Below are 22,107 nucleotides of genomic sequence, written 5' to 3'. Positions count from 1 at the left end.
GCTGTGGTCTCTCTGTTTCAGTAACACCTTATTGAAAGAATGTAAAATTCTGCCAGTTTACATGCTCAATGCTATGTGATTGAAATGCTGCAGTTATGAAGCAGGCCAAAACAACAGATTCCTGCAGAAATAATGGTGCTGCATTGCAAGGGAGTATAGCTGAGAAAAGCAGACAAACATGCTTAGCTGGCAGACCTCCTGGGTAGTCTTTGCTCACAAGAAGGTTGGAAGGATGGTAAGGCACTGCTATATTCTTGCCTTGCCTGGTAATAATTGTCAATTCACCAGAAAGCACAGGTGATGGAGAATTTTTGCTATGCCAAATTTACTACTGGGTACCGGTTGCTCTGAAGGAAGAGATCTGCTTGGCAACTGGTTTGGTGCTGTATTAAAAAGATTTATTTGGAGATCAGTAATTTGGCCTATCCTGGGAAAATTTCATGGGAATCTCTCCTGTGTCCCAGAGTGATGTTGTGGTAAGCTGCACCCATTAATATTCCTCCTTGTGCTGAATTCAGTGTTCCAAAAATCCTCATAAGACAATAATGCCTGAGTGCCCTCCTGCTCTCACCAGCATCATACTTGGACATTTGGTAGAATCCCTTTTCATCCTATAGCATTTGGCACTGCATTAAATTTCCAGCTTTCTGAGACATGTTGGCCTCTAGGAACAAGCACAGAGACAGCTGCAGCCAACACCCTTGGCCACCTCCAGTTAGCAGCCTGATTAGAGGCAGAAGTTCAGTGTCTTATTTGGCAAAGTGATTTCCAGGAGCAAGCTGTAGCTTCTCTGTGAATCTTACATATCTGGCTCAGGAAGCTTAGACCTAGAGATAGTTTCCAGATTACTTCAGGTCACTACCTGACTACAGAACTGCAAAGATGTTCTTGACATGTTAGGCCTATCCACTGCAGAACATCCTTGATCTTTGTCCATATAGCAGTTATGAATTTAAGGCAATATGATTTAGAAGATCAGCCTTAGGTTACAAGTCATATGAGGTGCTGATCTGCCTAACTGAAATCATGTTAGGAAAATAGGACAAAAAATTTCAACCCTTTGAATCCTCTGAATTCAAATTCAATAAGCCTATACAAATACTAGAGATGAGCAACTCATAGCATCATGGAAATGGAGTTAAACCAAAATATTTTGTTTTTCTATATAGCCTTTATCAATTAGGTCTCTAACTTAGAGGATAACAGGATGCAAAGGGTAAAACAAATAGGAACTCAAACCCAGTATATCCTTTCCCTTTGTCTCTCACAAAACAAAGCTTTTCCCATATAATAATACACTCCAATAGGAAATTAATTGTGATTCAGTGACCTCAGAAAGTTGGAAGCTAATAAAGCAGCAAATCAGCACAAGTGAGCCAGAGCCAGGGCTAACAAAGAACACAAGCTACCAGTTAGACACTTGGAGGGTAATTTTCAGTAGTGCTGAGCACTCACAATGCCAACTGAAGCCAAGTGGAATGGTAGGAGATCAGAATATAAGAAGATCAAGCTCTTTGATTTAAAGACTATCCTGAGGCACAGAAGGCCTATGGTGGGATAAAAGAACAGAAGACAATGACTGTCAGTAAGAATCAAGCATTCTGGGAAAACAAGTTGAAGCCAACAAAAAGGCATAAAACTCAGCATTCTAAGAATCCAGGAGTGAGAAATATTTGTGGAGAGGAAAAAAAGTGCTAAGTGGTGCAGTAGTTTTTCAGAGCTGGGTTTTTAGGGTGACTGCTGAAGAGATGGCTTGTAGGAGTACCTAAGGGAAGTATATTATGTTCTCTAGCTGATAGAACCCATCTCTGCAAATGGATGGTGTAGGAATCCCAGTCATGCATAAGAGATACACACATACACAGCCCTGTAACTTGACTGCCCAGCTGTTTAGCAATTTCCAAATCTGCATATATGTAATAAATTCTATTTTACTATGAAATATATTCTGTCTAGTACCTATAAATATGACAGCTTATTGTGGAGTCTTGATTCAGGAGTATTTCTATGCCCTTACTTTGTAATTGCCTCATCCACTGAGAGCTACAACTCCATCAAGCCTGCCCTAGTGATATTCATTATACAGCATACACTGTATTAAAATACTAAAATTAAAATACTAAAAACGTACTAAGTAAGAAAAATCATGTCACCCTCTACTTCTTTCCCCTTACCAAAAAAAAAAAAAAAAAAAAAAAAGGAAATGTGACTAAAGCTTGATATTTTTGGTAAACATGAAGGAGGAACTGAATACATGTATATTAAACATGTAAAAAATGGTAACCTTCAGTTTGTAAATTAGCAGCATTCCCAATTGTGTCAGACCACAGGCTCAGAGCTGGATCAACAATCTCCATAAACATGTGAAAATGAAACAGTATATTTCAAACTATTTTGTCAGACTGGAGAAATTAACTGTTACACTTTTTTTTAACCTTTCTTTTACTGTTCCTCATCCTTAAGACCATGTAACAGCAGGGTGTATCCTGCTCTTGTTTCTATATGTGATTTTTTTTTCCACTTCCAGAAATACAGAGGAAGTCTGAGTGAACTTGTTTATAACCAGTATGCAGTAGTAGCAAAGTCCCCCATTCTATTAGATGCAGAACATAAAACTGGGAGAGAGAACTGGTTTGTAGCTCTCCCAGTTGTAAAAGTGTCTCCACCTAATAAGAAAAGCTGGAACATACATATCTGGAAAGCAGGATGTCCCCAGAACTTGTGAGAATCCTTGCCAACTCCAAAATAAACTTCCCCTTGAAGACTGGTCACAGAAAAAACAAGGAGATTCCAAAAGGTGAACAGTACATTCAGAAGAGGCTTAGAGGAAATCAAGTGGAAAGGAGATGCCATTTTCACATTCTTTAGGAAAAAGAATCTGTAAAGATACCCCCACCACTTAATCCCAAATACAGTGGTAAGTAAGTTGCTAGTGTGCAAAACCCAAGTTGTACAGTTTGTCTCATCATGCCAAAGCCTACTTAGGTATTATATGCTGCAGCAGAACATTGTGAAAGAACAACATTCTTGATTCCTTGTAGAGAGGGGATGAATTTAAATGTATATAGTTGCTTTGCTGTGTTTCCATTAATGCTGGTTATCAGCTCTTACCAGAACTGAGCAGTCTGTGAATATGTTATTTTAAGCTACCCCTGCTGCAGCATGGAGATGCCTTGAGTTTTGCCTGTATTTATGCAATTAAGCTGCATTTAAGTTTCTCTGCCAGGGGTGATTTCTGTGCTAATATATTGTGAGCTTCTCTGCAGGACAGGCTTTCAGTAATACAGAGTCCAATAAATTTTTGGTGTAAACACATTGCTGAACCTTGAGAATGAACTGCACAAGATTTGAGTACTGAAAATAAAGATATCCATGTCTTCACCTCCTTTCTGTGTCTGGCTGAGCAAGCTTTCCTGAACAGGAAGTAATCTTGTAAGAAATTTAATCAACCTTTATTTAGTGGGCTCTAGGTCCCAAATGTCTTCCTTTACTGACTGGCTGTCAGTATTTCCAAACAGCTGCTAGTGAAAGCTGCAAGAAGAGAAATAAAAAACCCAGACTATATTCTGAATGTTTAATTCTTACATGCTTTGATACAAATTTGGATGAAATGGAGCTATGTCTTGCATGTTCTGAAAGTTCCTCATAAGAAATCAATGGAAAATTAATAATTAGAGAAGAAATGTAAGATGCTTAGAATGAACAGCTTTCTGGACAATAAAAGAGAACTTGATAGTGGTGCCCTTAAAGTTTGTTCATTATTAATGTTAACTGTGGATCAAAAACTGCATGCAAACACTTGGGCAAAGTACAGGGAAAGTTCATGTCATTTATTCACAACATTCACAGGTTGTGGAGGAGATAATCAGTAAATTGATAAACTACATATTACTAAACTTGCTTAGTTTAAAATATGAGAAATAAACACCTAAATACTGGTTTGTCTGATAAGATGGGAGATAATGCAGTTTATTCAGTGCATCCAGGATCCCAGTTGCAATCCAAACAGGTTTGATGCACGTAGGGCCCCACCTGAAACTCAGGAAAATGCATACATCTTTCTAAACACATTAAACATCTTGAAGAACAGTTTTTAACTTAAACATTTGAAAATGAAAAGTGATAAAAAATTAATGCTCTTCTACAGCTTGTGTACATGGAAAATATCTGATAAACTAAAGATGAGTAAATTTAAGATGGATCAAGTAAAAGTTCTTCTAACTGTAATTAGAGAAATTGGACACAAACCATTTGTGTAGGGTTTTGTTTGATTGGGGGGGGGGTGTTTTTTTTTTCTAATTGCAACAGTTAGATCTGTTGTACCTGAGTTAACGTGTGCATTTCAAGGATATCATAACTTAATCTTTCAGGGAAAATCCCCAAGGAATCAGCTGTTCTTTCCTGAACAAGTTCACAAGTTTCCCTTCTCTCCAAGTTACCTAGATGAAAATATTCATACAAAGGCTGTCCTTCACTCTCTAAACAACCAGCTATAAAAGAGTAGGTAAAACTGGGGGCAAGAAATCAAACTTGATGGTCTGATACAATATAGCAATTTTTTCAGCACTACTAGCAGTTCATTTCCATACAAAGTCCTTAAATAGCTAGATAAGAATTCCACTCTCCCTCTGCTATCTCTGTCAATAGAATATTTATTGCATCCTTCAGGCATTCTAGTGACTCTTCTCAGGTTGGCATCTGGAGAGATCCAGGTGCATGTCATTCACTGTGAGGTTATGAAGAAACCCTTTGAGAAAGGAGCTCCAAGAGTCAGTCAAGGATCTAAGTATCAAAATGATTAGTTGAGGTTGCACAGAGATATTACAAGTTAGCTCTGTGAAAATACCTGTTCAAGGCAAAAATAAAAACACAGCAGACATTCCATATTACGGAACAGTCTGGCACACTGGTAGCTAATTGATTGTTAATGTTTAGTGTATTTGTTGAATGGAGCAGAAGGAAGCAATTAAACCTCCCTACCACTTATAAGCTGTAGAAAGGATTTTTGAAATATTTTTGATAGAAAATAACAGCAGCTTCCAGCCTGTTATCAAAGTATATGCAACTAAAGTAGGCAATGCATCTTTGTTCTGACAGTGTGTCACATAGCATTTAGGATCAAAATGTGCAGTCTCCCATGCTTTTATCATCAATTATCTTCTCCTTAATGAAACTGTATGTTTTGGAGACGAAACAATCCTACCGTTTTAAAAGACTGAACAGAACAGCAGCTGTTTATTTTGGAGTGTAATAACATCAGATTAACTTCATTTCCCTCTGAAGGAGCAGTTGGGTTTTAAAGTCAATTTCTATCAAAATACCTGTGAGGTAGTCATTTTTCCGCTCAGTTGTTGGAAAATATGCAAAACAAATATTGAAAAAAAAACAAACAAACCCAATCCTTTCTTTTTACTATGGAGTTCATACTGATTTGGGGTTTCAGCAAAGCTATATTATCTTTAAAACATGGGGATGTCACTGGCTGGGATTCCAAAATAAACAAGGAATCCCAGCCAAACCCTAAAGAAAGGAAAAAAAAAAACCAAACCAGCTATCTGGAAGTTTTCTGTCATCATGCTAAGCAAAGAATTCCCCCTTGATTTCCAGTGAGTATTGCAGTGAGAGCAGGATGATGTATTGACAAACTGAGAGTTAAAGACAAAATATGCTCCATGGACTGTGCTCTAGAAATAAAGTAAACAGGTTCTTTTGAAGAAAAGGCAACACTGCAGACCCTAAACTCTTTTGTTGGGCAATATCCTCTCCACCACTTAGGCTCCACACTAATTGTGTGTCTTCCCTTTCAGTATGGCTTTCTAAGTTTTTTGTGTCTGCTCCCAGAACCCTCTTGTTCCAACTTGGTACAGTGCTGAATTCTTTTTTCATTGAGGACTCTGCCTTCTGCAGGACAAACTGTATCAATGCAGTCTTCATGCTTGAGGTTCATCAACAGGCTCCCCTTGATCTAGTGGCATATAGTAGGCACAAAGCTCCTTTTGTTGACTCTATTTCTTTAGAGACAGAAGAATATATAGTCCCTATATTTGAAAAAAAGAAATCACAGACCTTTCAGAAAACAAAGCAGGATCCAGAATATTTGAAGATCTGAACTAGCTTTCAACCTCCAACTGAAAGTCTGGACAAATCCTACTATAATCCCAGGGGTGTTAGTAACAATTTGAAAAAAGACCATATTATGGACCTATAGAAAACTGATATAGTCTTGTGTCTTGAGTAGATGGAGTATATGATTTGCATGTGTATTCACATACCAGCTGACAAAAATAATATATTTTAAGAGAAAAGAATTTTTAAACTTCTTATTAAAAAACCCTAGAATCTTAATAAAATTTTCGTCAGTCATCTTTATCCTCGCTTTACATTTTTGCAAAAATATTAAAATAAAAAATTCAGAAAAAATTGTGTAATGGTTACGTTTGGAACATTACAGGCTTCATTCAGTTGCCCACACATAGGCACATGGTAACATTTAAGATACTCTTGGTGCTTACGTAGCCTCCAGCTGCCATCCCAGGGGGCTTCTCATAGGTTGTGTCACATCCTACAGCCCCTGTAGCAACACAACATTTTTTTCAATAAAAAAGCTTGAAAGAGTGCCATACACAATAAGTAAAGACATTTACTCTTAGAATTGTTATAAACTCATTTTGCTTATACCAATAACTTAGCTAAAAATGTCCGTTCGACATCCTTATAACCTGCAATAGAAACAAGTGAAAAATAAGCATACAAGAAATATTGAGATAGAGATTTTACACATCTAAATGTAACCCCTAGTAATTCAGTTTTTTCTCATGCTAATACTTGAACGGCTTAGATTTAGCAACAGAAGACAATTGATGTCACAGAGTAGCATATTACAAAATGAGAAACTTTTAATATCTGAGAAAAATTACACTATTAGCATTCATAGCATAGCTTATAACATACCACATTTCCATTACTTAAGAGTAGCATTTGTTTGATCTATTAAGAGCAATTCTAGATAGGAAGATCTAATTCATGGACACAATATTATTACAGCACCTGAGACCAGGAGGACTATTGCTGCCTTTTCTGCTCACTGCAGGACTTCTGGGTACAGACTGTAAGGACACATTCACATTTCATTATTACAAAAATGTCATGTAAAGAATGAGAAGGCTATTAAATCACCATACAAAGATTTAGACTGGAAGCTGGTTAAGTTTTAATAACTCTGCCTGTGAATTATGCTTCCAATAACACATAAATGTATTATGAAGCTTTAGCTGGTAATAAAGCAGTTTCTTAGGCCTTTCTGTACTTGGAAAAGAGAATGGCTGCATTTTGTAGTAAGAGAAATACCAATTATGAATCAAACTTGTAGTTTAATTCACTTAATTATAGCTGCATTTAAGGCAAAGGCCATGTTTAAATACTTTCTCTTCAGTCTGTGAAAGTGTAGAAACAATATTCATTACTTCATATTTATTGGAGTAGAGCAAAGAAGCCCAGCCATTCACTGCAGTGCCATGTACTCTCCTGGTGAGCCCCTCATGGCAGCCAAACTCCAGTGACACCACATGTCACCTCTGCCTCCTGCCACCACCACACAGGAGCAGCAGCATCTCCTTCACTGGCCATTTCCCATTTCAGCTACTGCAGCACCCTCAGCCTCACCTCTGTATCCTGGAGGTATCCAATTGCACCAGTGTTAGGAGCATCTACAGGAAAGAGTAAAGACAGGATTTTGATGGATACCCACTAACTTGATATTTGGCACGTCATGTGCCCATGGCCAGGGGTTGGCAGCAATCTCAGTGAAAGAAATCAAGGCTGTCCCATGCCTGACAAAGGTGGTTCCACACACTTCCAGAGCAGCCCCACGGAAGGGCACAACCAAGCCCATCACTGAGGCTGGCTGGTGCCTCTGTTGTAATAAATTCAATGAGAAAACATCACACAGGTGTGAGAAATGAGCCCTGCAAGCTCACAGGTCAAAGTCAGAGAAGCAGCTCCTGGTGCCTGAGCAGAGACTGCCCTGCAGCCTCTGGAGAGACCACGGTGGAGCAGATTTTTTTTCCTGAAGGATTTGCAGCCTGCAGAGAGGATCCACACCAAGCAGGGGAGAAAGCTGAGCTCTGGGTTGCAGAAGCCAATAGCACATGTATTTCACAGAAGCCATGTGAATCATCCTTGAAAAATCCAGCCTGCTAAAACCACCTTGCCTCGCCAGGTGAGAGCAAACACATCATGAGACATTTTAAAAATTCCTTGTGGTGGCTTCATGTAAAAAATTGATTATTCTTCAGATTGTTCTTCACCTTACTTGCTACTGAAACCATCAGCTCAGTTCTTCCAGCACAGTCACTGCAACAAAAAAATTTATAACAGCAGCATTGTGTTGGTAGACTGGTTTCAACCTACATACTAATTACTATCCCTCTGCAAGCAGAACTAACATTTTAAAGAGTATTTGGAAGAAGATATTTTGATAGTATTAATTTTTTTTACCTCATATGTAGCTAAGAATTATTATTAAAAAGGTCTCTTCAATCCTGACTACAGGCGATCCATGGCAGGGCCTGACAGGTCAGATTTCTCCTGACTGCTTATTTTAGGATTAAAATAGCAATCTTCAGCCTCAGCTCCCATTCCTACATCTGCTTTAACTGAAGTGAGAAGAACATCTAAAATTTACAGAGACAGACTTCTTTCAGCCTCAGAAAAGCTGCCAAGCCTCCAAAAGCCACTGCTATTCTGCTCCCACTGCTCCACCTCTGAGAAAGCAACTATACTTCATGTACATTTAATACTAACATGAAGTATTTACTACCCTTTCCAGCTTTAAGTTCTGTTTAGTGTTTTATCTCAAACCTCAAACTGGCAAAACCCAGCCCTATACCACTGGAAAGTTTTCAGTCCCTAAACACATGAAAACTGAAGTGAGTTACTTCATGATCATAATTAAGATTTTATTTACATTTTACACAGTCAGCCCTCTTACACTTTATGTTATCTTGTTACAGTGGTACAGGAACTTCCCAAGGTGGACAAAAAACTCGAGCTCAAAGAATTAAATCATGTTGTTTAGAAAATATAAATGTATTTATACACACACATAAATGGAATGAGAGCTGGAAAGACAAGAGGTGCTGCCAGTTAACAGCCTGCAGTGTGAGAGGAAGTGTCTCACCTTCCACAGACTCCCAGCTTCAGGTAATTCCATCTATTCTCCATCAGACTTCTTTGAAGCAGTATGCTGGTACATTAAGAACCCCTTTTTAGAGTAAGCAGCTCTAAGTAACTCACATTTCTGTCTTCTACTATTACATCCTCTGAAACTCTATCCCCAAAACCCATGAAAAACAAACCCCACTTTAAAAATATACTCTGAAATCCTCAAGTCTGCTTTATGTTATGTTAACCACTGACTGATCAGTATCTTTTCTAGCTTTAAAAAAGCTGCAAAGAAATAGCCTTCAGTTCTCTCAGACTGCAGAGGCTCCGTTACAAGCACTAGCCTGCAAGAGATGAATCTCACCTGGATGTTGACATCTCCCATTATTCCTGCATGTTAAACTTTTAAAAATATACAAGAGAGTACTTAAGTTTTAAGGGATGTGCTAAAATACAAAGACCACAGCTTCTCTCTTATTAAAGAGATCAAAAAACAGTATATTAGTTCTGCTCACCCCTGCTTTTGCAAAGTGAGCTGTAACTTCACCTGTTTCAGCATGTCCTTTCTTGGCCATCATTTCCTATTGCACATTCAACTTCCACCTCATTTGTCAGACATGTTGTTTCCAGCAGAAACTCCCTCCCCTTTAAGCAAGCCTTATGGGTTTAAGCAATGGGGACTCCCAGCAGCACCCATCTCTCAATTTCCTTCTTACTAATGGATCTTCGAGAGTCTTGTCGTTCAATAATTATGTGCATAAAACCAGAAACAAGTCCTGCACCTTAACAGAGAAAACTCATTCCAGAAGGTTAAAAAGATAAAATCACATCTCATTGTATGCAACAGAAAATAAAATGGCTATGTATCAGCATAATAGGCAATGTATAAATCTTTGTTCTGTTTATGGATCAGGTTATACAAAGCCTCCTGGTGTTAGCATCTGGAAGGCAAGAACACTCAACATGCTGTAAAGTGGTAGCCTGACTCCTGGCAGCTCCCCACTTGCAGAAGAATCAAGCATGTGTTCCAGATACTAAGCATTGCTTTTTCTTGTGTCAGCAGCTCTTGTGAACAGGTGCAATCCATCCAGCCAAAGAGGACACACACCTTCCATGGGTCAGCTGTGGCATACTTGAAGAAATACACAGATTTCAGTCTACACATATGGAGAACACAATGCAGCCAGTCAGACAGGATGGAATGGCAGGAAAGGTCCCTCAAACATGTCTTTGTTCAGTCATTTTCTGTGTTTGAGTTGCATGTGTAACACAAAAGTATTCAAGACTGTGAGCCCAGAAAGGGGCTACAGGAGCCTTCTAAATTTCAGAGGCATGACATAAGGAGAATTCTACACATCCAGAGCCAGCTGAATGAAGGAGGGAAAAAAAAAAAAAAAAAAAAAAGTCTCCTTTGACTTCATCTGTGTTTTCAAACATAATCAATAGCGAGACTGCTGCAACTCAGTCTGTGCTGATGCCTCAGAGGCCAGAAGAGCATTTTCAGCTACACTTCCAGTTCTCCTTCTCATCGGTACCCAAATGGATGTGTTGTGAATCCTGGGGAAGGGGGAGAAGAAAAAAAAAAAAAACTAAGAAATTCCCACTTTCCCTTCAGTCCTTATTGCAAAAGGAGGATTAAAGAACCCCCAAACTACCCTTCCTCCCACAGAGCTAGATGGGTGTTTTGCCACCCCCAAATTCCCTCTGCAGCTTCCTTTCTCTTGCCTGCAAGTTTTAATTTTAATGATCTCACATAGGAATTAAAGCATTTCAGCACAAACATCTCTCCTATTGGTTGAGCAATGCAGTATTTGGTAGCATAGAATTTTCCTTTACCTGGGTTAGAAGTTGATGACGCCTCAGCTGTTTATAGAACTGCAACACAGAAGGATCAGCTCTCACTACTTTTGGGTCAAAATCCAGAACACGGAGACCTGCAAGGCTACGGGCTCGGGAAAGAGCTACATAAGCCTGTCCACTTTCAAAGACACGAGACAGGGAGATTTCCACACAATCTAAAGACATACCCTGATAAAGACAGAGAAGCTTGTTACAAAAAAAAATAAACAAGAACACTGTGTTGTATCAGTGCTAATTTGTACTGTGAGTCTGTCAAAGGTACTATTCTCAATGTACAACTTGACAAAAAGAAGAAAAAAAAAAAAAAAAAGAAGAATAAAAAAAAAGTCCTTTGTTTGACTGTGTAACTGATTAAAAGATGGGGAATAAAAGAGAAAGACAGTTTTTCACTGCCAGGAAGGTGCTAGCAGACAGTTGGGTTCACAAACCACTTGTGTGAAACTCCACAAATCCCATATACCTAACGCAGTGAGGAAAGAAATCCTGCTGGCTTCACTCTTAGTAACTAACTGGAGAAACAGCCAGGCTCAAGAAATTCTCAGGCAGACTTTCTTAGGCCTGGCCAGTCCTGTCTGCATCAAGAGATGTACCAAGAGGCAGCAGTCTTCATAACTGGGACTGGTTTAAACAGTGGCATTGGAACAAACTCACAGGTCTTTAACTGAGATGTATTTGTCAAAGTGTATGAAGTCTTTTGGAAAGGTACTACTTAAACTGAAAAACCCAATACTCCATGGGATGGGGAAGTCCAGCCCAAAGAGCATACTACAAATTTTAGGATCACTAGTGGTGATGACTATCAGAGAAACACTATCCTGACCAGCCCACAAGTGGTAAATAGTGACACTTTATAGTCACTATAACACAAGTACACAGTTTGCAGAACCTTTACATAAAAATCCTTGGTCAAAGGCAGGCTAGTAATACTGCTACAGACAAGCATCACAAACTGGAGAAGAGATGCTGCCTTCTCTCCAGCTGATGACACTCATGCCCTAGAGTTCCCCCACAAGGGCCTTTCATTTTTCTTTCCCATTTTACCAGTAGCATGGGCTCACTCAGAAAATAAGGTTTATGGTGGTGTGAAAGTATATCAGCAGCTCTGTAAGCTCACCTGACTCTTGTGAATGGAAATGGCCCATGCCAATTTTAAAGGCAACTGTTGACGACTCAGTTGAACTCCTGATGGTCCTTTGAAGACCCATTTCTCCATTTTGATGACTTGTGTGACCCCACAGAGAAATCTAACCTTAGGCAGCCCTATAGGAATAGCAGCAGGAGAGAAACATGTATGTGTTATTGACTCTCAACAGCCAAGAAGCCAGCAGCCTAAGAACACTTTTTCCCTTCTTTCCCTATATCAGACTTTCCGAATTTTTAGGGCTTCATTAGAAAAATAAAATCCCACACCAATAAACCTAGTAAATGGGTTGTCCTGAAATGACATTTGGGACTTACTTAACCAGGAGAATAAAAGACAGGTGATTTATCAGTTGAGATACAGAGAAAACCACATTTAAGTAGCAGAACATTGTTCCAAAGAAAAAAAAACAAACAAAACTTTCTTCAACAGCACAGGAAATGCAAATTAGCATATACATCTGGATAATAACAAAAAGCAAACACAAGAGGCCTTTCAGACAACTACAGCTAATGGAGCACATGACATTCCAGCTCATCAGAACTCCAAGCATCCTCCTCTTTGCTTTCCCTCAAATTGGAAGTAGACAGTTGTCCTGCTTTGGGACAGGATAAAGGTAATTTTCTGTCTTGCACTTTTGCTTTCAGCTAAGTCTCTTGTAAGTAGCTGCACTTGCTGAAATTAACAGCAAGTTTCTCAGACAGTGTCTGCTTCTGGGACTGATAACACTCAATGTTTATAGTTACAGCCAGAGACTGGGATGCAGAGCCAAGGACACTGCTCAGTTCTGAGGAACATTTTACCCTCCAGAAGGAAAGAAGGAATAAAGAGGTCACACCTGAAGCTCTCCTTTGGGAAGGAGCAGACAAGATAGGTGGCCAAAATTGACCAGAGTATTCCAACCTATTCACGTCATACTCAGTATAAGTTTGAGGGATCACAAGGGTCAAACCCCTTCCTGCTTCCCCTTCTTTGCCTGTCCCTGTTTGCTCCAGCATCCTGGGAGGATTCCATCTGTTCGTCTGCCTGGGGTTCTGATCCATACCAGCCTGGATCTGTGTGTTCCTGCCTCCAGCTCTCAACTGCTGCTGACCCCAGGAGTCCAACCTGGACTTTCCCAGGGCTGCCCTGCAGTTGTGGTGGTGATGTGAGTTACTGGGGGAGAGGGGGAGGAACGTGGTATCAATTTTCCTGTATATTCGTATATATTTAGTAATTTTTCCTATTTATCATTACCATTTCATTAAAGTTGTGTAGTTTAGTTGTCAACCCCTAAGTCTCTCTCCCTTATTCTCTCTCCTTTCTTTATCAGGGGGGAGAGGGAGATGGATAGAGAGCATTTGTTATTTGGTTTAATTGCCAGGCCAGTGTTAAATTGTGACAAAATTAACTGTAGACAAAGTTAACATCAGCAGTCTGTGGTAAATTGTTGGAGATTTTTCCCCTCCCTCAGCAGAAGATCAAAAAGTTTACTTACCCTTCTCCTCACTTTCAAATCCCACAACAACACCTCGTGCCCCATTCACCAGCCCTTGAGACACATCCAGATTCTTTGCTAGCATCACCTACAGAGGAAGAGAAAAATCCCTTAGTACAGGGGCTTTGGAACCTGTTCAACCACCTGGAGCTCAGTTTCCAGCCAGGAAGCCGAAGCGCAGCAGGCTGGTGCAGTCACAGCCACATCATCCCACTGCAGGATACAGTGTTACTGAAACTGTCTCATAGCCTTTCCTTCCTTGGATCCCCAGCTGAATCATGCTAAAAGCACTGAACACTTCGCTTCAGCTGCTTCTGTCCACAGCTGTGAATTCAGATCTAAGGAACAGACTTGCCTTCCCCAAACACCAACAAGCCTAGACATATATATTCTGGAGACACCTAAGGAACAACTTTCCTACTGCTGCTAAACACAGTCATGCATCCTTTCCACACTGACAGCCCCAGTTCACAGCAAGGAGTCCAGTCCTGTAAATTTGACAATCTGTGCCATAATCTTAGAGGCCCGGAGAGCTGCTTCAATTGGAGATGAGATTTCACACAAGGACTGCCTGTGCTTACTGCAAACTGGAAGCTTCTATACCTGACTGGAAACGTGTGCCAAAGTCATAGTGATCACCACTGTACAGCAGATGTGGACTTGCGCTCAAAACAGTTCTCTGCCTGGGCAAATTTGCAAGCAGAAATGACACAAAGATTGGGGTAGAGTCTTCTGATGGCTTGGCACAGACATTCTATACAGATTCTGTACTCTATACACGAAGCTAGCCTACACACTTATCTGCTTCTTCTTTTATGATGTATGATCAACTGGTCTTTCACAGATGTACAAACACACTCACCTGAGCTCCAAGCTTTAGCTCAACTCTACCACCCACAGGACACTGAGCATCAATTAACTTCACTAGCATTGGGTCACTGTCCAAAGCCTCAAAAGTGTGCACTTCTCCTATTAAGGAAAGAAAGATGTGAGAGATTGCAACTATTGAGCACATTCCACACAGCACTGCAGGATACTCAGCATTTATTTCCAACAGAAAGTCCTCTTAATGTCCACTCTGCTTTGCTGATAAGACATCTCACTAACCTTGTCACATCTAATAGCAGTAAGCTCACAGTTGCCTCTCTTCCCAACATATCTCCCAGATCACAAGGCAGCTCAGGAATCAAAGGCCAGCAGTTAATAGAAACTGAGCAGTCATCATTTTGAGTATACAAATGGTTTCACTTTCTGCCAACATCAGATCTCCAAAGAGGACTAAGAAGGAATCTTAGGGCCAGTCAGGGTGGCAGAAGTGAACCCATCCTGAATACAACTTGTGGCCAGATAGAGCACAGCCTGAGGTGCTAATGGAAAGAAGAAGCAGGGGCATAGAGTGAATAATGACCCACTCTGCCCCCAGCAAGTTTGTGGTCTATTACATACCAAGAAATAACAGTGTGGATTTTTAATCAAAAACCTGTAAAGTTTTTTTGTCCAGACAGTCTAACACACACAGGTTGGACTGGTGCTGTTGTGCATGACAGCACACCAGTTCCTCCTGACACTACAATATCCCCGTTGCATCCCCTCAGAGGTCAGGTCCACAGCCAACAGCTTCCTCAAAGGAATTCACCTTGTAGCTGTTGCAAACGTTTCTTATTAGTTATTTCTACATCATCTTTATGGGTGCAGAGCCTTGTGGCCAGGATCCCATCACGCTCAGACCTGTTAGTAGCTGTCTGCATCAGCAGTCTGGTAACCTCCTCTGTGCACCTGGAAACCAGGAAAAGTGGATTATTAGTTAAAATTACAAGAAACGGGTCTTGAGGACCAGTAACCTCCACACAGCAGGATCAGCTGTACAAGCCCCAAGCCTCCAAAGAGAAAGACAAAGCTAACTACAAAGTGGGAGAACAGTGCAAGTGTCTGACCCAGCCCTACCCTGGCCACGGCCAGCTGGGGATCCATCACATTCTTTTGCAAGAATTACAAGAGGGATCTAGAAAGGACCACTCCTTACCAGAGGAGCACATATAACACCTGCTTAGCTAAAGCATTTATAGCTATTGCCCCCAGGCGTGTGCTCTTCACAGAGCACAGGGAAGAAATGATAATCCACTCTTTCCTCTACTCCATCGGTAAAAAGCAAGAATTACAAAGAATTGTTTCTCACCTTCCTAAACGGACTGCATTCAGGAGTGAGACAAAGGTCTTGTCTGTCTGTCTCCGCACTTCAGTCAGCTCCATATTTATTTGGATGCACTTCCTCCAGCTTTTTGCCTGGCAAATCATTCTTTTGTTAGAAAAAAGATAGAAGTATAAGAGTAGAAGTATAAGGATGAGTTCAAAGACAGTTTTGTACCTGGAAGCAGAACTTTGTTTCTTCATTAGCCTTGCAGACAGGGGGTAGTTGCAAGAAGTCCCCACATATGATAAGCTGAATTCCTCCAAAAGGCTCATCTCGATTTCTGACCACCCTGAAAAGGAAGAAGGAGAAAAGAAGCTTTGAATGCCCTCGAGGACCTGACCACAGTCACATCTTAGTTTGTCACTGTACTCAAACATGCATCACCCGCAGTAAAAAATTATTATCCTCAGCTATGTCATAAGAACTCAAATAATTAAGCAATGAGTGCTATTAAAAGACATTCATTTTTCTCTTCATACCCACCCCAGATATCATTAGCAGTGTTTGGCCCTTGGTAATTGTTACACTACAGCTGCTCTCTTTGCACAGGAGAGCTGCTGGGCACAGCATAGACAGCTGCATTCTGGATTCAGCTCTATAGAACGCTTGGCTCCAGAGATGGAAACAGGAACAAAAACAGCCACAGCTGAGTAGCAGGGACATGATCAAAACCTATCCAAGACAAATGTCTGTCCAGACAATGGCTGCAACTTCAGGCTTCATCACAGTCATACCAGGAGTTGCCTTGGATCTATTCACACAGCCAGAGGAATGAAGAAACTTCAAAATTTAAGGAAACTCATTTCTGCCAGTTGTTTAACCTGACAGTCACTCACCTTGCCACTGCCTCCAGCTTGTCAAAAAACTGCCCATCCACCATGGAGATCTCATCAATAATTAAGTGCTGGCAGGCCAGCCAGTGCTGCCGCACCCCAGGCCTCTCTGCCAGCTGGATACACTGCTCCAGCACTGCCTTCCCAGAGCCGATCCCTGGCAGGAGGGGAAAAGCAAAGCTTTGGGAGGCTCCTGACTCTTTGGGGGGAGAGCAAGAGCTCCCAGCCCCTCACCATCGAGCAGAGCATTACCTGCGAAAGCATGAAGAGTGGTGCCACCAATGTGGCAAGCTGCCACTCCTGTGCTGGCTGTAGCGTATGTGCTCTTCGGGGGGAGAGAGCCCACGATCTTCTTCAGCAGGAACGACTTCCCGGTCCCTGGGAGGAAGGAGAAGAGATGGTTAGCGGCGAGACCCGAGGACTTAACCCGGTGACAGCCGCCCGGCGCCCTCACCTGCACAGCCGGTGAAGAAGATGCTCTTCCCGCTCCGCACAGCGCCCAGCACCGCCTCCTGCTCCGCCGACAGCCTCGTCGGGAGCCGCCTCACCGGAGGGGTCACCTGCGGGACGGGCGGCGGCACTGTCAGTGCAAGGCCCCTCCCCAGGGCCGGTGATGGCTCCGTCCCCTTCGCCCCGGCACTCACCTCCGCTGGGCGCTCCAACCGGGTCTCCCCGACGCGGGGGCGGCCGGGGGCACGCAGCAGGTCCCGCTCCTGCAGGGGGCTGATGGTGGCGAAAGCCGGAGGCGGCCGGTCCAGCAGACGGGGGCTGCGCTGCGCACCCCGCGGACCGGCAACGACCTTGAGGCGCAGGAGGCGGAGAAAGCGGCGCAGGGCGTCCGGAGGGCAGTCGGAGAGCAGGACCTGGGCGCCGTCCGGCCCGACCCGCACCGCCGCCCGCCCATCGCCTGCGAACCGCGTGAAGAGCCGCACGGAGTCACCGACCAGCGGGAAGCTCAGCGCCGCGGCCGCTCCGCCGCTGCCTCCCACCACCCGCAGCACCGGCTGCCGCAGCTCGTTGCGGCCCAGCAGCACCAGCGCGCCCCGCATCAGGCGGCGCCGCGGGGTCTGTGCCCCTGGCAGCGGCTGCTCCACGGCCACGGTGCAGCGCAGCTCCGCATCCCCCATCCCTGCCCCACGCACCGCACTCCGGGCGTTTAAACCCGCTGCGTGCGGCCGCCGCCAATCAGCGCCAGGGGCTTTAACTCTCTGTCCAATAGGAGGCGAGAAGGGAATCTGCCTGAAGAGGGAGGGGGCGGAGAGCCAGTCTGGCCAATCAGCAGCCTCCTGCGGGACCACGTGAGGCGTTGCCAGGTTACGGGACGCCGCGTCGCCCGGCGGGGCCATGGCCGCCCGCAGAGGGGAGAAGGAGCCGCTGGACGCGGTGCAGCTGAACCAGCTCCAGACCGAGCGGGTGCGGAAGGAGCTGAAGAGCCAGAGGCTGCACACGGAGTTCAGCGTGAACCCGCTCCACCCCGGTGAGGCGGCCGGCGGGCGGGAGGGCCCGTGGTCACTGAGACGTGGCGTGAAGCGTCGAGTGCCAGACAAGCACCGCAGCGGGCCCTGGGAGGGGAGCTGGGGGAGGACCCCGAGCACTCAGCCGCGTGTCAGGGACAAGCAACTGCACCCCAGAACGCTAACAGTGGGCAGTGAGAGGGGCAGAGCGGGATGGAGCTTTTCGTTGCACCTGAGAAACCAGTCTACAACCTCAAAAGACAGGACTGAGAAAAGACCAATTCACCCAAATTAGACCGAAACGCCATAGTAAATGCATAGAAGTGAGACAACGATTTACAATCAAGGATCTTAAAAAACAAAACAAAACAAAACAAACCCGCCCCCACCAAAAAAAAAAAAACCAAAACAAAACCAACCAATCAAAACACAACCAACCAAACCAAACAAAAACCCAAAAAACCTGCACCATGTTTCTTCAGTCCCATACTGGTTTCTGCTTGCCACTTGGGAGCCATAGAAAGTCAGCACCTGTGCTGGCACAGAGGGGTGATGCAAATAGATGCAATCAGGCATAGCTTTCACCGTGAAATCAAAATGAACCAAAGGAAAAATCACTTTAAACCCTGCAGATCTCCATGTGGACGAGGTGGAACTTTGCTGAGGTGGATGCAGAGAGCACCCATCAGAAGGACCTTTAGCATGCATAATGCCCCTCCCTTTCAAAGAAGTTGCTTTGTTCAGTTCACATGCTGCTCTACCTTAACAACTTCAGTCAGGCACCTGGGCCCAGACTGGGGAAACAACCAAACAGAACATTTGCAATGACAGATGCCAAATTCACATTACAGTAATTCACGTGCATAATTTCTTTCCAGTTCACACCCTCACCAAGAAGCCCATGTCTTGGCATGATAATATAGAAGAGACAGCAGATGGTAAGAAATCTATGAACAGCTCATGATAAAAACATAAAAAAAAGGACTAATAAATAAGATTTTTAAATTCCAATTAGTCTAGAAGATGATGTACATGGAAATACCCGTGACAATTTAAGAAAGAAAGTTAAAACTCATTCACTACTTCTGTTAAATGTAATTATTTTAGGGCCCTTTCCAATTACTCACCATTATCAAGCTTGCATTCATGCAATTATGTTTTTTATTTTTTAGTCAGCATACTAGAAAAATTCTAAAACTCTCTCAGGGGAAAACAAAAAAAATATCTAGAAACATGCTTTATATGTACATGTTGCCCATCATTGCAACTTCTACCTAGCCACTGCATGTGGTAAACTGTTGAAATGGCTGCTGAGTCTTACATTAGAGCACTAATAACAGGAACCCTTTTAAGTAACTGCTCCCAACTCTCAACTGCTTACTCTCTAGTAAGCCAATTTTGTCTAAACACCTTGTTAGTTAAAGTTGGCCTGCACTAGTCAAGGATTGGGGTGAAGTGGGGTGGGAACCAGAAAAACAAACAAACAAACAAACAGGAAAGGAAGGACAGCAGGTCTCAAGTTAACTGAGATGACAGCTAACGTGGAGCACTGGTTGATGAAAGATCTGGTGTAACAAAAGTAAGATACAGCAATATAGTACATGTGGATGACAGAATTAACAGGACAGTATGGGCAGGCAAACCTCAACACTTTATGAGGATAAATTTGAGTAGAAATGTCAGTCTGCATTCTCTTAAGATCATTCACAGAAGCACACAGCCTGCAGCCACCCTTGGCTTTCTTGCTATTGCAAGGATTAGGATGCCCTGTTCTAACATACATCCACAGCTGACTGTTTTTTAAGGATACCTTCTTTGTATTTGTATTTGTGTCTCTTAATCCAGAGAAGTTTCTGAATCTTATTCACCATGCAGCACTGGAGCCAACAAAGAAGTATTCAGAGCCACAAACTGAAAGCCAAGAAATTGGCTGGAATGCACCTTTGGTGAGTAGGGTGCTCAAGGACTTGGCTCTTTGCAGGATTCAGAGAGGTTCAGCCCATCACACTGAAAAACACTCGTACAAGAAAGTAATCTGTGACATAAAAACAGGACCAAATAGGAATGAGCAAAGTTATTAATGAACAACAAGTTTATAAAATTTACAACCAAGAAGATTCTTCAAAATAGCATAGATTTGTGAACACAGAAACCATAGACTTCCCTTGAGAAACTTGCATGCAAAGTATCTACAATGACAGTCCACCCCAAACATATTGCCAAATGCCACAAATGTAGTCATGGCTGTTTATTAAGGCATTCAGCCAAGAGAAATGGGATAGTGAGCAATGTGAGGTGACATGCACAAGTACTGTGAAAAGAAATGTGCTGCTGTACAGCATCTTTAACACACTGCAAGCAGAACCATAAAATTAATTATCAGCCAAGTAAACCTGAGGCAGAATACACAAATGAGGATTCATTTAGGGAAGCTTGAATAAACAGGAGGAAAAGAGATCTCATTAACAAGCTCAGACATCAATCATATCTGAAAAACGAACAGCAGTGACAAGGACTGACTTTGTCTATCAGTGTTTTCAGAGAGACAAACAAGGGCTTAATTAATTTTGGCCAAAGAAAACTTAAGGTAAGTAAGAAAACAAGATAGTCTTCAGCAACATTTCACATTACACTTCAGTTACTCATAACAAGGCTAGAGCCCAGCAGGGCTTTATGCTGTTAGATACTGCTGGTAGGATTAGGCTGGCAAGAAAGAGGCAACTAAATTTGTGTGTAAGGAAGTGAGTTACATTTACAGAGTCAGAACTCGTGATGCCCTTTCCTTTTTCACCAGGTTCTGCAGTACCAAAGCAGTGAACAACATATCCTCAAATAAGTGGTACCATCCTCAGTTGTCATTTCAACATTTCTCGGCTACAAGAACACCCTGCACTGTTCTCAGGGTTAGCTTACTAAAATTCTAAGCTATTAATCAGTTTTCTTTTCCAGATTCATGTGGACCGCACTGACCGCAGACTCCACTTCCCCCGCCGGAAAACTGACATCACTAAATAAACGGCTGCCACGGGGAGGAGCAGCATGAGAACCCACAGCAATAAAGTCACCAAGCCACACAACTTAAACAGAAGCAGTTAATAAGATCTAATGAGTTAGGCCTTGCCTGTTGCTAGGTGAGTCTGGTAGTTTTCTGGCAAGAGAAGACAGCAAGAAAAGGGAAGAGAAAACATCAGCCTGTCCAGATTTGCAGCCTGACAATAGTGGCAGAAATAAACCTACTTACAAGATGGCTGCATTTGTCTCACTGATGTTTCCAAACCCATCTATATGAATAGTCTAAAAAACACTAGTTTCTTCTTTCAGATGTTGTATTCTGACACTGGCAACATGACCCAGAGCTCAAGTTCACAGCTACTGTCAACAGTAGCTGTGGAAGAAGCTGTCAGAATGAAGGGAACGAAGGGCAGGCTTCAGCCTAATCATGAACTAGACATAGATCTGTGCAAGGCATTTAATGCATTCACACACCAGAAGTTTCAGTAGAAAACAATTCTTCAACAAAACAGAAAGCAAGAAGAAATTAGTGATAAGGCACAAGTTTCCACTGAATTTTTTTCTTGTCCCTTGGCAGCATTCAGCTTGCTCCATGGTTAGCTGCTTGATGACAGCAGAAATGTATCTTGCAACAAAGAGACACAGGAACCCTGCTGGGGAGCATCCTCTTAGCGTGCTTGGCTCTTCATTTTCTGCCTTGCTCTCTTTCCAGGTCTCTTCTGAAAAAAAACAACAGATTCAGATCTTTATCTTCATGTCAATCTTTGTTCTTGCTCTATACCTAGGAGAAGCTATGAAGTAGAGGATACTTGTCAGCACCTATAGAGGGGGAGGTTGCAGGACACAGGTTAACAACAAACAGTACTTGCTAACTCTCCCAATAATTTCCCTGCTCAGACATCAAGCCAGCATCCTCAATTCCATCTGCAACTGAATTATGCTCAGCTCCTAAAGACAGATGCTGAAGACAACAATAA

General features: G+C 42.5%; 4 protein-coding genes across 5 annotated transcripts in view; 1 reads left to right on the top strand and 3 right to left on the bottom strand.

The window, feature by feature from the left end:
* Positions 1–22,107, bottom strand: part of HYI (hydroxypyruvate isomerase (putative)) — a 199,374-nt gene that overhangs the window by 3,954 nt on the left and 173,313 nt on the right. The gene's annotated exons all lie outside the window — the stretch shown is intronic.
* Positions 10,281–17,801, bottom strand: PIF1 (PIF1 5'-to-3' DNA helicase). Its single transcript, XM_071750434.1, has 12 exons — positions 17,309–17,801; positions 17,119–17,224; positions 16,917–17,042; positions 16,668–16,821; positions 16,006–16,120; positions 15,817–15,923; positions 15,277–15,416; positions 14,503–14,609; positions 13,641–13,728; positions 12,137–12,282; positions 10,999–11,190; positions 10,281–10,719 (listed from the first exon to the last, which is right to left on the bottom strand). Exons 1-12 carry the CDS (start codon positions 17,789–17,791, stop codon positions 10,663–10,665), a joined length of 1,821 nt encoding a protein of 606 aa, XP_071606535.1. The 5' UTR covers positions 17,792–17,801; the 3' UTR covers positions 10,281–10,662.
* On the top strand, positions 17,970–21,365 carry CFAP144 (cilia and flagella associated protein 144). 2 transcript variants are annotated; one of them, XM_071750422.1, is made up of 4 exons: positions 17,970–18,141; positions 18,997–19,056; positions 19,964–20,064; positions 21,068–21,365. In XM_071750422.1, exons 1-4 carry the CDS (start codon positions 18,009–18,011, stop codon positions 21,131–21,133), a joined length of 360 nt encoding a protein of 119 aa, XP_071606523.1. In that variant the 5' UTR covers positions 17,970–18,008; the 3' UTR covers positions 21,134–21,365. The 2 variants fall into 2 exon arrangements, with proteins under 2 accessions (XP_071606523.1, XP_071606524.1); XM_071750423.1 differs by lacking the exon at positions 18,997–19,056.
* EBNA1BP2 (EBNA1 binding protein 2) overlaps positions 20,178–22,107 on the bottom strand; it is a 5,724-nt gene continuing 3,794 nt past the window's right edge. Inside the window, exon 9 of the mRNA XM_071750421.1 lies at positions 20,178–21,849. Coding sequence (XP_071606522.1) covers positions 21,799–21,849 — 51 coding nt within the window. The 3' untranslated portion in view covers positions 20,178–21,798. The remainder of the gene's footprint in view (positions 21,850–22,107) is intronic.

This window comes from Heliangelus exortis, chromosome 8 (assembly GCF_036169615.1).
Source record: "Heliangelus exortis chromosome 8, bHelExo1.hap1, whole genome shotgun sequence".
NCBI classification, from domain to species: Eukaryota; Metazoa; Chordata; class Aves; order Apodiformes; family Trochilidae; genus Heliangelus; species Heliangelus exortis.
The sequence above is the reverse complement of the archived record's forward strand: the minus strand, read 5'-3'. Positions and strand labels throughout refer to the sequence as shown.